This window comes from Hyla sarda, chromosome 6 (genome assembly GCF_029499605.1).
Source record: "Hyla sarda isolate aHylSar1 chromosome 6, aHylSar1.hap1, whole genome shotgun sequence".
NCBI classification, from domain to species: Eukaryota; Metazoa; Chordata; class Amphibia; order Anura; family Hylidae; genus Hyla; species Hyla sarda.
Window position 1 is genome coordinate 14,898,508 of NC_079194.1, and position 17,303 is coordinate 14,915,810.

The 17,303-nt window shown below is 45.2% G+C and overlaps 1 protein-coding gene across 4 annotated transcripts in view; it reads right to left on the reverse strand.

Moving 5' to 3' along the window:
* Window positions 1-16,759: 16,759 nt before the first annotated feature.
* The window catches only part of LOC130275352 (calcium-activated chloride channel regulator 1-like), a 105,799-nt gene continuing 105,255 nt past the window's right edge, over window positions 16,760-17,303 (reverse strand). For all 4 annotated transcript variants that reach the window (XM_056523223.1, XM_056523222.1, XM_056523225.1 and 1 more), the window contains one exon: window positions 16,760-17,242. In XM_056523223.1, the coding sequence (XP_056379198.1) occupies window positions 16,791-17,242 (452 nt within the window). In that variant the 3' untranslated portion in view covers window positions 16,760-16,790. The remainder of the gene's footprint in view (window positions 17,243-17,303) is intronic.

The following is a 17,303-nucleotide window of genomic DNA, read 5'->3' on the forward strand; positions in this document are numbered from 1 at the left end:
CCATACCGCCGCTTATACGGAAAAAAAAAAAAGTTATAGGTCATCAAAATAAAGGGATTATAAACGTACTAATTTGGTTAAAAAGTTTGTGATTTTTTTTAAGCGCAACAATAATATAAAAGTATATAATAATGGGTATCATTTTAATCATATTGACCCTCAGAATAAAGAACACATGTCATTTTTACCAGAAATTGTACGGCGTGAAAACAAAACCTTCCAAAATTAGCAAAATTGCGTTTTTCGTTTTAATTTCCCCACAAAAATAGTGTTTTTTGGTTGCGCCATACATTTTATGATATAATGAGTGATGTCATTACAAAGGACAACTGGTCGCGCAAAAAACAAGCCCTCATACTAGTCTGTGGATGAAAATATAAAAGAGTTATGATTTTTAGAAGGCGAGGAGGAAAAAATGAAAACGTAAAAATTTAATTGTCTGAGTCCTTAAGGCCAAAATGGGCTGAGTCCTTAAGGGGTTAAAGGGGTACTCCGGTGGAAAAAAAATTTTCTAATCACCTGGTGCCAGAAAGTCAAACAGATTTGTAAATTATTTCTATTTTAAAATCTTAATTTTTTTCAGTACTTATGAGCTGCTGTATGCTCCACAGGAAGTTGTGTAGTTCTTTCCAGTCTGACCACAGTGCTCTCTGCTGACACCTCTGTTCCTGTCGGGAACTGTCCAGAGCAGGAGAGGCTTGCTATGGGGATTTGTTTCTGCTCTGGACAGTTCCTGACATGGAAATAGGTGACAGCAGAGAGCACTGTGGTCAGTCTGGAAAGAACTACACAACTTCCTGTGGAGCATACAGCAGCTGATAAGTACTGAAAGGGTTAAGATTATTAAATAAAGATTATTAAATAAAGATTAAAGATAAAGATTATTAAATAAAATCTGTATGACTGTCTGGCACCAGTTGATTTGATGTTTTTTCCTCCAGTGTACAAAAAAAATTAAGTAACAAAGTTAATAAAAATAAACATACACAGTAAAAAAAACTGTGTTTTTATTTTGCAACAGTGAAATAAAAAAAAGCAAAAATAAAATACAACATGCATACATATGTGGTATCATCTCGATCATAATCACCTGAGCAAAAAGTGAACATTTTACTAAAATCCCCTGGTAAACATCATAAAACATATCCCAAAACTATTGTGGAATTTCTTTCCTCCCCCCCCCCCCCATTCATACATATTTGGTAAGACTTTGATAAGTCATTGAAAAGGGGAAACAATTATTTTTTGTTTTGTTAAAGGGGTACTCCGCCTCTAGACATCTTAGGTGACGATATGTCTAGGGGCGAAGTACCCCTTTAATTCTATCACAAGTACCTAAACAGAACTAAATATAAAAAAGTGAAAACATTTCCCACTTGCTGATGCAGAATTACTGCTTTTACTGCTCTATTGTGTATGTTCCCAAGGGGCCGTTTTTTTTTGTCACACCTGCGATCATAAAAATCACTTGGTCTAGTAATATTGTGGTTTACTAGAAATCAAACAGAAACATTGTAAATAGAGATGAGTGAATTTTTGAAAAAAAATTTGTTTCGGTCCAAATTTATTTGCTGCGAATCCCTATTAAAAACTGTTATTTCTGGCCTACAGAGAGCCTCAATAGGGGTGTAGAACACTGCCTTGTCATAACACGTAAAGGTAGTGTGCTGTGTTAGTGAAATAATACTGTTATTCAGTATGGGACTGCAGTCCCCCCATTTTCAAGTGGACATTCAGAGAATGGGGGTGCGTTGAGAGGCAGGGGCTGGGACAGTTGGTAGCTGTAGTGGGGAATTCTAAAGTAGTGGGGAATTATCTGAATTCCAAAGAAGAGGGGGAGACTAAAGGGGGAGGGGGTACTGTAACACCCGACCGGAGCGCTCTCTGCTTATGTCCCCGCTGCCTGCGGGGCTGGGATTCGCATCGTGGGATGGCCCACATGCGAATCCCAGGACATCACTCCCCTCCCTCATCTTCCGCCTCTCCGTGTCCTTGCAGTCCAGGCGTGTGTGCCCCCGCCTCCTAGGGCGTGCGCACGCCGGAGCTCTTTCACTTTAAGGACCAGTACTCAATTAATCAAGTGTCTACACCTGTCTCCTGTCCTTATATATCTGCTTCTCCCTTGGTTCCCTGCAAGATCTTTGTTTGCCTTGTGCTATAGTGAAAGTCCTGTGTTCCTGTTACCGTGTGCCTGTTCCTTGCTACCTTACCTCCCCTACATCTGTGTTACCTGCCCTGACCTACTGCCATCTTGCCACATCCTCCCAGTCACCTTCTGTGCCACGCCATTTCCCAGCTACCTGTGTGGATGAGTCGTGCCAGGGGTAGCGACCTGGGTGCCGCCTGCCGCAGCAAAACCATAACGCTTTGCGGCGGGCTCTGGTGAAAACCAACAGCACCTTAGACTCCACTCCCTAGCATGGCTCACATCATCTTCCACACAGGCCCAGAAGATCCACCACCTGCCGTGACCCGTTACAGTATAATTTTCTGTAGTGAAAAAGCTCGTACTTGTATCTTAAAATCGAGCTGGCGGTCCGCCGCCAGGCCAGCTACCACCTGTCCCAGCCCCTGCATCTCAGCGCACCCCCATTCCCTGAGTGTCCACTTGAAAAGGGAGGTACTGCAGTCCCAGCAACTTGGACAGGAGCACATTCAGCTTCTGCGCCAGTGGATAAGTGGGCAAATACAGCTAGTAGTGGCTGCAGTGAAAAAGCTTGTTCTTGTATCTTAAAATCGAGCTGGCAGGCCTCCACCAGGCGAGCTGCCACCTGCTCTCTCAGGTTCTCTCAGCACCCCCCCCCCCCCCCGACTGTGAAAGTGCAAATGTTTCATGTAAATATATGGGATGCAGCCACACATCTTCAGTACCATTATGTATCTCAGATGTACAGTTAGGTTCCAGAAGGTATCACATATTAACGTTGATGACAAAATCAACAATTTGAAGGCTCATATCAGGCAAAACAATATCAAATATTCATACATATTAATGCAAAACGGCAGGTTAATTTTAACAAAAATTTACAAAAATTCCGAGAAGCTAAAACCTTCATTTAAACCCCTTTTTGTTTGCAAACGGTAAATCCACCACGCTTCCTCTTTTAATAACTTTTTATTTAAATTTCCAAGTCTAGGTCCCAGCTTGCAATGAGTAATACCCCAAAATTGCAAATTGAGAGGATTCTCCACACGTACTTCTCTCATATGTCTGGAAATAGGTGTATCAGCATCAATGTTAATAGTGCTGATATGTTTAGAAATACGTCATTGCAATTCCAGATACGATTTCCCAATAGAAGGCTTGGGACACAAGCATTTTGCTGCATAGATAACCCCTGTAGTACGAAAATGTATAAAATCTTGTAAATGTCTCATTATCCACAGGATTCGTGAATTGTTTTGTACGGGGCATGTATCGGTAAAAACTACATCTTCCACATGGATGGGAACCCTTTATAGATGACTGCAGCCATGGTGTCCTTGTTTGTTCCTGGTAGAAGCTCTTGACCAGTTGTTCCTAGATGTTACGTCCTCTCCGGTAAGTTATAGATGGGGTGAATGTAATAACCTCCTTCAAATCTATATCTGCTGTCAACACTGGCCAGAATCTTCTCAAGATCCCAAGTATTCCTTGATTGTTTTGGTCATAGGTTCCAATACATCTAATCACTGGGTCCTCCATACTCTTGGTTTTTTCTTGTAGTAACGTTTCACTAGGAGTCTCCCTGGCCCTGGCATATGCCTTATGTGCCTTATGTAACACTTATTTGGGGTAGCCATGTGAGATAAAACGACGATAAAGGAGATCACACTCCTCCTGAAACTTGTCCAAATATAAGCAATTTCTTCTGGCTCTAAGGTATTGGCCAGTCGGTATTCAATTTTTGAGAGGGTTTTGGATGATAACGTTGCCAGTCTAGAAAATTATTTGTTGAAGTAGGTTTTCAATATATTTTTGTATGTACCTGTCCTAAGTCGTCTAGTGAAATAGTCAAATCCAAAAACTGCAAGTGAGTGTCGTTAATTTCAGTGCATACCTATATTATTTGAATTAAGTGTCTCTAAAAAGGATTGAAATTGTTGTGAAGTGCCACCCCAAAAAATCAAAATATCATCAATAAAATGCTCCTGTTACGCCGAGCGCTCCGGGTCCCTGCTCCTCCCCGGAGCGCTCACGGCGTCTCTCTCCCTGCAGCGCCCCGGTCAGACCCGCTGACCGGGAGCGCTGCACTGACATTGCCGGCGGGGATGCGATTCGCATAGCGGGACGCGCCCGCTCGCGAATCGCATCCCAAGTCACTTACCCGTCCCGGTCCCGGCTGTCATGTGCTGGCACGCGCGGGACCGGTCTCTAGGGCGCGCGCTCGCCAGCTCTCTGAGACTTAAAGGGCCAGTGCACCAATGATTGGTGCCTGGCCCAATTAGCCTAATTAGCTTCCACCTGCTCCCTGGCTATAATACCTCACTTCCTCTGCACTCCCTTGCCGGATCTTGTTGCCTTGTGCCAGTGAAAGCGTTTAGTGTTGTCCAAGCCTGTGTTACCTGATCTCCTGCTATCCATTTTGACTACGAACCTTGCCGCCTGCCCCGACCTTCTGCTACGTCTGACCTTGCCTCTGCCTAGTCCTTCTGTCCCACGCCTTCTCAGCAGTCAGCGAGGTTGAGCCGTTGCTAGTGGATACGACCAGTGGCGTTGCGACCCGGGTGCGGGGGGTGCGGCCCGCACCGGGTGACACCAACCTAATGGGGTGACACCAAGACGCTCCGCAGCACCCCCCCCCCCCATCTGTGCCCGACCGGCCTCCCATCCGTCAGCAAACCCCCTCTTTCACCTTCACTGTGCGCCCGACCGTCATCACACCCCTCACCTTCACCAGCACTGTGCCCGTCCTCCGCTCCCACGTCTGCGCCGGCCTGACGTCACGCCGCATGGCCGCGCAGGAGGACGTGAGTTACGTCACTCACACGGCGCCCGGTGAGAAGGATCGCTGCGCTGGATGGGTGAGTGTTTATGTCTGTCTCTCTGTCTGTCTGTCTCTATCTATGCTTGTGTGTGACTGTGTATGTGACTGTGTGTGTTTGTGTGACTCTCTGAGTGTGTGTGTGTGTGACTCTGTGTTTGTGCGACTCTGTGTGTGACTGTGTGACTCTGTGACTCTGTGTGTGTCTGTCTGTGAGTGTGTCTCTCTTACTGTGTGTGTGTGTTTGTCTCTCTGTGTTGTATGTGTTTTTTTTTTTTTATTGTGTGTGTGTGTGTGTGTGGGGGGGGGGGTATAACCAGCGATCTATTGTGGGGAGACTTTAACCCATTGTGGGGAACCTGCGGCCTAATGTGGGGAAACTACTACCAAATGTGCGGATTCTATGCTACCTAATGTGGGGAGTCTATGCTACCAAATGTGCGGAGTCTATGCTACCTAATGTGGGGAGTCTATGCTACCTAATGTGGGGAATCTGTGCTACCAAATGTGGGAAGTCTATGCTACCTTATGTGGGGAATCTATGCTACCGAATGTGGGGAATCTGTGCTACCTAATGTGGGGAAATTGCTACCTAATGTGGGGAAATTGCTACCTAATGTGGGGTAACTGGTACCTACCTAATGTGGGGGAACTGGTACCAAATGTGGGGAATCTTTGCTGCCTAATGTGGGGAATAGATGCTACCTAATGTGGGGAAACTGCGACCTACCTAATGTGGGGGCACTGCTGCCTACCTAATGCTCCCCCCCTGGCAGTAGCACCCTCATCATCCACCAGCAACACCCCCCCCCCCCCCCAGCAGTACCTCCATCAACATATCCTGATGGTGGATGATGGAGGTGCTCCTGCCAGGAGGATGATCCTGCCGATGGATGATGGGGGTGATACTGCCAGGGGGGATGGCCAGTAGCACCCTCATCATCCTCCAGCAACACCCCCCCAGTAGTAGCACCCTCATCATCCACTAGCAACACCACCAATACCCCCCTCCCGTGGTAATAGCATCAGCTAACGGATGTTGAGGGGTGTTACTTTGGTTGTGGTATTATATTCAGACGGTGCACTGTATGGCAACGTTATATTCAGAGGGCGCAGTGGGTGGTAGTATTATATTCAGAGGGGGCAGTGTATGGCAACGTTATATTCAGAGGGCGCAGTTTGTGGTAGTATTATATTCAGAGGGCGCAGTTTGTGGTAGTATTATTAGAGATGAGCGAACTTACAGTAAATTTGATTTGTCACGAACTTCTCGGCTCGGCAGTTGATGACTTATCCTGCATAAATTAGTTCAGCCTTCAGGTACTCCGGTGGGCTGGAAAAGGTGGATACAGTCCTAGGAAAGAGTCTCCTAGGTCTGTATCCACCTTTTCCAGCCCACGGGAGCACCTGAAAGCTGAACTAATTTATGCAGGATAAGGCATCAACTGCCGAGCAGAGAAGTTTGTGACGAGTTGAATTTACTGTAGTTTGCTCATCTCTAAGTATTATATTCAGAGGGTGCAGTGGGTGGTAGTATTATATTCCGAGGGTACAGTATGTGGCGGTATTATATTCAGGTGTACAGTATGTGGCAGATTTATATTCAGGGGTACAGTATGTGGCAGATTTATTTTCAGAGGGCGCAGTTTGTGGTAGTATTATATTCAGAGGGCGCAGTTTGTGGTAGTATTATATTCAGAGGGTATAGTGTGTGGCGGTATTATATTCAGGGGTACAGTATGTGGCAGATTTATATTCAGAGGGTACAGTATGTGTTGGTAATATATTCAGAATGTACAATGTGTTGTAGTATTATATTCAGTGGGTACAGTGTGTGGTGGTATTATATTCAGGGGTACAGTATGTGGCAGATTTATATTCAGAGTGTAGAGTATGTGTTGGTATTATATTCAGAATGTACAGTGTGTTGTAGTATTATATTCAGTGGGTACAGTGTGTGGCGGTATATTCAGGGGTACAGTATGTGGCAGATTTATATTCAGAGTGTACAGTATGTGTTGGTATTATATTCAGAATGTACAGTGTGTGGTAGTATTATATTCAGAGGGTACAGTATGTGATAGTATTATATTCAGGGGTACAGTATGTGACAGATTTATATTCAGAGTGTACAGTATGTGTTGGTATTATATTCAGAATGTACAGTGTGTGGTAGTATTATATTCAGAGGGTACAGTATGTGATAGTATTATATTCAGGGGTACAGTATGTGGCAGATTTATATTCAGAGTGTACAGTATGTGTTGGTATTATATTCAGAATGTACAGTGTGTGGTAGTATTATATTCAGTGGGTATGGTGTATGGAAGGTTTATAATCAAAGAGTATAGTATATAGTAGTATTATATTTAGAGGATACAGTGTCTGGCAGGTTTATAATAATTATTGTTTTCATATAGAGGATGAGAATGCGCTGACATAGTGAGGAGACGTCTGGGCGTCACATTCTGCAGAGAGAAGTTTTAGCTGGACCAGGCGGTATGTACCATCTGAATTAGATAAGGGAAGACTATAGAGAAGACGTCACCTGTAGTCACTGATATTATTGTGTATTCTCCTCACTATAGAGAAGAGGTCACCTGTAATCACTGATATCATTCTGTATTCTCACTATAGAGAAGACGTCACCTGTAGTCACTGATATCATTGTGTATTCTCCTCACTATAGAGAAGACGTCACCTGTAGTCACTGATACCATTGTACATTCTCCTCTCTATGTCCCATCAGAGCTGTAGTCACTTGTCAGTTCTACAGTTAGGTCAGTGAAACTACAACTCCCAGCATAACCTCACCACTGCTCAAAGGGGTACTCTTACTGTAATAAAAAAATGTAATCAGCTGGTGCTACAAAGTTAAACAGATTTGTAAATTACTTCTATTTAAAAATCTTAATCCTTCCAGTACTTATTAGCTGCTGTATAAGCGATTCACAGGAAGTTATTTTCTTTTTTAATTTATTTTCTGTCTGACCACAGTGCTCTGTGCTGACACCTCTGTCCATGTCAAGAACTGTCCATAGTAGGAGCAAATCCCCATAGCAAACCTATCCTGCTCTGGACAGTTTCTGACATGGACAGAGGTGTCAGCAAATAGCACTGTGGTCAGACTGGAAAGAACTACACAACTTCCTGTTGAGCATACACCAACTTATAAGTACTGTAAGTATTAAGATTTTAAATAGAAGTAATTTAAAAATCTGTTTAACTTTCTGGCACCAGTTGATATAAAAGTAAATGTTTTCCAGTGGAGTACCCCTTTAAGTAATTCTGGGAGCTGTATATTTCAATGGTGAAAACTTCTTTAACACTTTCCTATTCTGTGGCAACTGGTATATCTGATTATTATACTGGAATTTCTCACAATGCGCTACAACAGTGGTGTCTGTCACAACAGGCTAAAAACGTACTGGGGGGAGGGGGTAGGTATGGGGGTGACACCATTTTCTACCGCACCGGGTGACACCAACCCTAGCAACGCCACTGGATACGACCTGGTTGCTACCGCCGCAGCAAGACCATCCCGCTTTGCGGCGGGCTCTGGTGAACACCAGTAGCCACTTAGAACCGGTCCACCGGCACGGTCCACGCCAATCCCTCGCTGACACAGTGGATCCACAACCTGTAAGCCGAATCGTGACAGTAGATCCGGCCATGGATCCCGCTGAGGTGCCGCTGCCAAGTCTCGCTGACCTACCCACGGTGGTCGCTCAGCAATCGCAGCAAATTGCCCAACAAGGACAGCAGCTGTCGCAGTTGACCGCCATGTTACAGCAACTTCTGCCTCTGCTACAGCAGCAACCATCTCCTCCGCCAGCTCCTGCACCTCCTCCGCAGCGAGTGGCCGCTCCTAGCCTCCGCTTGTCCCTGCCGGACAAATTTGATGGGGACTCTAGACTCTGCCGTGGATTTTTGTCTCAATGATCCCTGCATATGGAGATGTTGTCAGACCTATTTCCTACAGAACGGTCTAAGGTGGCGTTCGTAGTAAGCCTTCTTTCAGGAAAGGCCTTGTCTTGGGCCACACCGCTCTGGGACCGCAATGATCCTGCCACAGCCACAGTCCAGTTCTTCTTCGCTGAAGTCCGTAGTGTCTTCGAGGAACCAGCCCGAGCTTCTTCTGTCGAGACTGCCCTGCTGAACCTGGTCCAGGGTAATTCTTCAGTAGGCGAGTACGCCATCCAATTTCGTACTCTCGCTTCCGAATTATCTTGGAATAACGAGGCTCTCTGCACGACCTTTAAAAAAGGCCTATCCAGTAACATCAAGGATGTGCTGGCCGCACAAGAGATTCCTGCCAACCTGCAAGAACTTATCCATTTGGCCACCCGCATTGACATGCGTTTTTCTGAGAGACACCAGAAGCTCTGCCAGGAAAAATACCTAGATCTCTGGGCACTTCTCCCACAGTATCCTTTGCAATCTACGCCTGTGCCTCCCGCCGAGGAGGCCATGCAAGTGGATCGGTCTCGCCTGACCCAGGAAGAGAGGAATCTCCGTAGGGAAGAAAATCTTTGTCTGTACTGTGCAAGTACCGAGCATTTCTTGGTGGATTGCCCTATTCGTCCTCCACGTCTAGGAAACGCACGCACCCAGCTCACGTGGGTGTGGCGTCTCTTGGTTCGAAGTCTGCTCCTCCACGTCTCACGGTGCCCGTGCGGATTTCTCCTTCTGCCAACTCCTCCCTCTCAGCCGTGGCCTGCTTGGACTCTGGTGCCTCTGGGAATTTTATTCTGGATTCTTTGGTGAATAAGTTCTGCATCCCGGTGACCCATCTCGTCAAGCCGCTCTACATTTCCGTGGTCAACGGAGTTAGATTGGATTGCACCGTGCGTTATCGCACAAAACCCCTCTTAATGTGCATTGGACCCCATCACGAAATGATTTAATTTTTCGTCCTTCCCAACTGCACCTCTGAGGTCCTCCTCGGTCTGCCATGGCTCCAGCTTTATTCTCCCACCCTTGACTGGACCACCGGGGAGATCAAGAACTGGGACTCTGCTTGCCACAAGAAATGCCTCTCCTCCCCTCCCAGTCCCGTCAGGCAAGCCTCAGTGCCTCCTCCTACACCTGGTGCCCCCAAGGCTTATCAGGACTGTGCCTTGCCTCCTCATGGCCCCCGTCCTGGTGACACCCTGCCCCGTGCCAAGCTTCACCCTCTGCCCTCCCTCCCCATTCCCACTCCTGCTGTGCTGTACTGCCTGCCGTTGAGGAAACCCTACAATCACTCCCGGTGTCCTCGTCCCATGTGAAGCAGTTGCCGGACAAAGAAAGGGGGAGACCTTACGCCGAGCGCTCCGGGTCCCTGCTCCTCCCCGGAGCGCTCACGGCGTCTCTCTCCCTGCAGCGCCCCGGTCAGACCCGCTGACCGGGAGCGCTGCACTGACATTGCCGGCGGGGATGCGATTCGCATAGCGGGACGCGCCCTCTCGCGAATCGCATCCCAAGTCACTTACCCGTCCCGGTCCCCGGCTGTCATGTGCTGGCGCGCGTGGCTCCGCTCTCTAGGGCGCGCGCGCGCCAGCTCTGAGGCTTAAAGGGCCAGTGCACCAATGATTGATGCCTGGCCCAATTAGCCTGATTAGCTTCCACCTGCTCCCTGGCTATAATACCTCACTTCCCCTGCACTCCCTTGCCGGATCTTGTTGCCTTGTGCCAGTGAAAGCGTTTAGTGTTGTCCAAGCCTGTGTTACCTGATATCCTGCTATCCATTTTGACTACGAACCTTGCCGCCTGCCCCGACCTTCTGCTACGTCTGACCTTGCCTCTGCCTAGTCCTTCTGTCCCACGCCTTCTCAGCAGTCAGCGAGGTTGAGCCGTTGCTAGTGGATACGACCTGGTTGCTACCGCCGCAGCAAGACCATCCCGCTTTGCGGCGGGCTCTGGTGAACACCAGTAGCCACTTAGAACCGGTCCACCGGCACGGTCCACGCCAATCCCTCGCTGACACAGTGGATCCACAACCTGTAAGCCGAATCGTGACAGCTCCCAAAACAAAATGTGTAATGTGAACTGTGTATTTGTGTTTGAAAAAAACAATTGTGTCCTCCCACCATCCAGCGATTCAATTTGTGAAGCTTCAGAAGCGCATAAAATGTTGCGATTGTAGGGCTGGCATTAAACAAAAATCTATATTCATCCTCAGTTATCAGACAATCTTTCTCAGCCTTCTGCCAGATTGTTCTAAATTCATTTATAAATTAGGGTAAAGGGTTAGCATGCAATTTTTTATAAGTACTTTTATCGTTCAGAAGACGCATTACCATCTCCTTGTAATCTTGTTGGTCCATCAACACTATACTTCCACACTTGTCGGACGTTTTACATACAAGTTGATCATTATCCTTGATCTCCTTTAAAGCTTGCATTTCTTCCAACTCTTCCAATGTATTTATTACTTGTAAATATCTCCTCTGGAAGATATTTGGATCATTTTGATGTCTTTGACCCACTCAAAAACAGTACATTTGGGGGTTGGTGTATATGATAAACCTTTACGAAGAGCTGCAACATGTTGAGGAAGTCACACAAATGTTGACAGATTACAAATATGCATTTGATCATCACATCCACTCAATATCCCTTGGGGTTAAAATTGTAGGCCCATTTGTCCTGATATCTGAGTTGGACCCCCGGGTCCAAAAAAGATGGTTGAGGAGTATGAATAATTGGCATATTTATAGCCACACCATTGCCAGTAGTTATTGGTGCAGCTGTTGTAGTTACTGGATGTGAAAGCATCGGAGTTAATTCCAACCTGGAAATAGATGAGGGCCCAGATGACACAATATCTCCAACTGGTATATGTTGTGGACATGATTGAACTTGAGTAGTTATATTTGCCCCACTGTTATTTGGCATCCCCCACTTGGTATTATGCTAGGCTCTACAATTACTTCTAGACCTCTGTCTAGGATTAGAAATTTTTGAATTCCCCCCTGATCCGACTCGATCTTCAGGTCCAGATATATCAGAATCAGAGATATCTGTGTATCTATTATAAGTTTGATCTTGCTGTCTAGATCTAATATAAATACGCCCGTCTCAAAGCCTCTTTTATCTCGAATACACTTTCTATGTTTGCGTTCTTTGATATCACTCTGAAAGCTATCAATGTGTTTCTTAAGCTTTTATTCCTAGAGTATAAACTCCGTATTAGCACGGAATGTTTGAATATCGTTTATCGTTTATAAAAGATATTGTAAAATGCGCAATGAATTTTACATAAGCAATTTTTGCCAGCCAGCAAGAAATTGTGGATTGTCTTGATGTGAGTTGGGGGTAATGTTAATCCGAAGACCCATATAGATCATTTTTAGTTGCGGATATGTTTCTAGACTTGTTATTTCCCACCAAGACCTATAGTATTGCTTATAGGTCCTTTGAAGATCACAAAAGGCTGAGTCTATATCAGTCTGACTCCGTGGAAGGTTTTGTAGAGAGAAAACGTGGAGAGCCTCTGTCTTAGTGTTTTCAAGGTCAGGTATATTTGATTAAAAAAAAACTACCATTTAGACAATTTGGCGTGATTAACCCACAATTTACATATACTAACACAATTGGACCTATGGATTGAGGGTAAATATTCCAAACACTATTTAAAATTAACCACAAAGGAGGAGATTTATCAAAACCTGTCCAGAGGAAAAGTTGCTGAGTTGCCCATAGCAACCAATCAGATCGCTTCTTTCATTTTTAACAAGGCCTCTGCAAAATGAAAGGAGCGATCTGATTGGTTGCTATGGGCAACTGGGCAACTTTTCCTTTGCACAGGTTTTGATAAATCTCCCCCAAAGTGATCACTAGTACCCTAAATTTACCATCCACTATCAATATACATACACTGTAAAACTTAACTTTTAATTAATTTGCCAGTTATTAAAATGTTCAAACAGTTAGGTCTCATCCATAATACCTCAGTAAATTATGATCAATAAGGCATGTAACTACATGCTATAAAGTGAAAAACATGCACTAATGTTACGGCTGTAGTCCAAAACTATGAGATTTGGATACCGTTTAGGACCTATCTGATTTTAAAAACCGTATACACATCGCCCCCCCCCCCCTTGATGTTTCGCCACCAACAAGTGGCTTTATCAAGGTTTTTTTTTCTTTTTTAAATCAACAGATAGGTCGTAAACTATATCCAAATGTAATAGTTGCGGACTGCAGCCGTAACATTAGTGCATGTTTTTCACTTTATAGCATGTAGTTACATGCCTTATTGATCATAATTTACTGAGATATTATGGATGAGACCTAACTGTTTGAACATTTTAATAACTGGCAAATTAATTAAAAGTTACGTTTTACAGTGTGTACATATTGATAGTGGATGGGAAATTTAGGGTACTAGTGATCACTTTGTGATCAATTGTAAATAGTGTTTGGAATATTTACCCTCCATCCATAGGTCCAATTGTGTTAGTACATATAGTGGCAGAACAACCCAGCCTGGGGTGGCAACAGCCTGATGAGACCACAGGGTTTCACAATTGAAAAGATGAAAGATATTTTGGAAAATTTTAATTGAAGATTTCAAATAGATTAAGATTAATTAATGAATTCATTTAATGTGCCAGCAGCATGAGGAGACCACATGGCCACGGTGTGTCTGGGTCCTCTGTCTCGTCTTCCTCATCACCTTGTAGCTCCACAGCCTGCTCCTGCTCCTCCTCTCCTGTCAGATGACTATAAAAACCACCCATTTTGCAAAACATTGCCTGTGCTCCACTGTCCCCCTCCTCCTCCAGTTCAATCCCCACAGGGCTCATGTGGCCTCGAGATGTAGGTGCCACCATCGTAAGTGACCAGCCATCGTTTCCAACACGTGTTGTAGGATATTAATCATTAGAATGATGTCGTTCATGCTGTAATCCTAGCGACTGACTAATAATGTGGCTTCCTCAAAGGGCCTGAGCAAACGGCAGGTGTCACATATGAGCTGCCACTTGTTCCCATTGAAGTTACACAGGGGAGTCCCCCTATCCGCTTGGATCATCAAGAAATCGGTGATGGCTTTTCTCTGTTCATCCAACAGGTTACCATGTACCTGTTCCTTGCTACCTTACCACCCCTGCATCTGAGTTACCTGCCCTGACCTACTGCCATCTTTCCACATCCTGCCAGTCACCTTCTGTGCCACGTCATCTTCCAGCTACCTGTGTGGATGAGTCGTGCCAGGGGTAGCGACCTGGGTGCCGCCTGCCGCAGCAAGACCATACCGCTTTGCGGCGGGCTCTGGTGAAAACCAGCAGCACCTTAGACTCCACTCCCTGGCACGGCTCATGTCATCTTCCACACGGGCCCAGAGGATCCACCACCTGCCGTGACCCGTTACAGTATAATTTTCTGTAGTGAAAAAGCTCGTACTTGTATCTTAAAATCGAGCTGGCGGTCCGCCAGGCGAGCTACCACCTGTTCCACTCCCTGCCTCTCAGCACAACCCCGACTGTGAAAGTCCAAATGTTTCATGTAAATATATATATATATATATATATATATAAATATATATATATATATATATATATTTATATAAAGGCCGCACATATTCAGTACCATAATGTATCTCAGATGTACAGTTAGGTTCCAGAAGGTATCACATATTAACGCTGATGACAAAATAAAAATGTTAAGGCTCAAATCAGGCAAAACATCAGATCATAATATCAGATAATATCAGATATTCATACATATTAATGCAAAACTGCAGGTTAATTTTAACAAAAATTTACAAAAATGCAGAGAAACTAAAACCTTAATTTAGACCACTTTTTGTTTGCAAACGGTAAATCCACCACGCTTCCTCTTTTAATAACTTTTTATTTAAATTTCGAAGTCTAGGTCCCAGCTTGCAATGAGTAATACTCCAAAATTGAAAATAGAGAGGATTCTCCACATTTACTTCTCTTATATGTCTGGAAATAGGTGTATCAGCACCATTGTACCATTCTTAATAATGCTGATATGTTTAGAAATATGTCTTCGCAATTCCTGATACGTTTTCCCAATATAAAGTTTGGGACACAAGCATTTTGCTGCATAGATAACCCCTGTATATGTCTCATTGTCTGCTTCAGGAGCCTTAACACTACCAACACCACCTACCAAGCCACTCCCCTAATCACTACTTGCCCACCTAGCGAAGGAAGAGGGGGATGTCTTCTCCACATCTTGGCTGGGCAGTAGCTGCTGACTGTTCTCTAGTAGATCGTCCTGACTAAAAAGTGGTGCTGAACCCACTGCATAAGATATTTCTATGGGGGAAGGTTCAGAACAGGACACAGGCAATGGGAGGACAGGGACTGCTCCCGGGCCATGCCAACTGAGGGTTGTGTCTGAGGAACCCACTGACTGTTGACTGGGGGGTGTCAGATGTTACTTGTGATGAAGTGGATGACCGAGTTAACCAGTCAATGACAGCAGATGGATTGCTGGTTGAGACACGACCGCTAGCTGATACCAGGAGCTCAGGCCTCTCGCTGCGACGTCTGCTGCCACTCACCCCTAGTCTGCTAAGACCTCTGCCTGAGGAATTTAGGCCTCTGCCACTCCTCTGGCACATCCTTGCACTTCACTGCCTGACATACTTAGTGCTTATATGAGGGGAATACAATACGCTCCACTACACAGTATTTTGGGTACAACACCAGCTGGTGTGTACCCTTGCGTGGCCTTTCACAGTATCTAGGCCCTTAAGACTTTAACAGGAACAAAATAGTACACCACTGAGATGTACGTATGTGGTATGCACTTATAAAGGGGAGGACAATGCGCTCCAGTACGCTTAAAACAGTATTTGTGTACAACACAAGCTGGTGTGTACTTTTGGCTGGCCATTCACAGCATCTAGGCCCTTAAGACTTTAACAGGAACAAATAAGTACACCAATTAGATGTACATATGCTGTATGCCCTTATGAGGGGAGGAAAATGCTCTACAGTACGCTTAAAACAGTATTTGTCTACAACTCCAGCAGTACACACCAGTGCTGCAGCACACAGTCGCTGTGTACTACACCCAAAATTGCACTTTTTCTCTCAATCTCACTCCCTTCCCTATCAGTTCTTCTAGGCAGGATTTGGGCTTGAGGGGAACCGCTAGTGTTCTGTGCAAAACACTGCCCTCTGTCCCTCTCTGTAAGAGAATGCTGTAGTGACTGGGAGATGAATCGCTGCTGGAAAAATGCTTTTCTGTGCAACACACACTGGGGTCTGTCGCTCTCTATCTCTCTGCACTAAAAGGCTGAAGTGACTGGCCGCAAGATGGCTGCCGATTGTATAGGGCTGTGACATCACAGGGGTGGCTGGCTGCATATAGGCTGCATGCTGCATGTGATTCAGGGTCATCCTCCATTTTAGATGCCCTGGAACCTGGACCGCACTAAATGGAGTTTAATGAAGCGATTTGCACGATATTCGCATTTGTTGCGAATCGAATTTCTCCTGAAATTCGTAATGAATTCAGATTCATCAGATTCGAGTCACGAGCCTACGCCCCGCATCGCCAGCCATCCGGCACAGAGTGAAGTTTGCCCTGTGCACCAGATGTCTGCGATGCCGCAGCCGAGATCACGGGGGTCCCCAGTGTCGGGACCCTGTGATCAGACAATTTATTCCCTATCCTTTGGATAGGGGATAAGATGTCTTTGGGCGAAGTACCCCTTTGACCCTTACGGGGTTACAAGTTGTGCCATTGTAGCACCTTCACATGTCACAGGGCTTGAATTGATGTCCACATACATACAATTCTCAATCCACATCATTTCTATACAGGTCATCCTTTCTTTTATTTATTTATTTTTTCTCAGGCATGAAGGCAAATAAGTATACATACAATCAGACACAACAGAACCAATGCAGAACATACTATTGCAGTTATAGCTATAGGATTAACTTTCCCATTGGAGTCTTTCGGGGGTGAAGCAGTGGTGAGAGTTGTAGTCGTGGCTGATGTCGTTGTATGTGTCGTTGGCTCGGTGGGTACAGTAGTGGTAGTAGGTGGCAGAGGAACGTTATAGAACACACACTGAACAATGTTAGATTTGTCTGATTTCTGACCCTCTTTGTCTATAGCAATTATCGCAAAGTACAGGATAGTGCCATTGGTTATGGTAGTATTTTCAGGTGCAAAAATAAAGCTTTCCTTGCCTCCAGCTGGCCGCGGGCTGAGACCGGCCGTGTTCACCAGCGCGCTGCTCTCAAAGCGGTCTCGGATTCCCTTGAGGTCAGTGTTCATTCTGAGTTCATATTTTGAAGCTAAGAAATAAAATAAAAAATTAGAATAACATGTTATTAAAGTACTAAGTGTCCAGTGCGG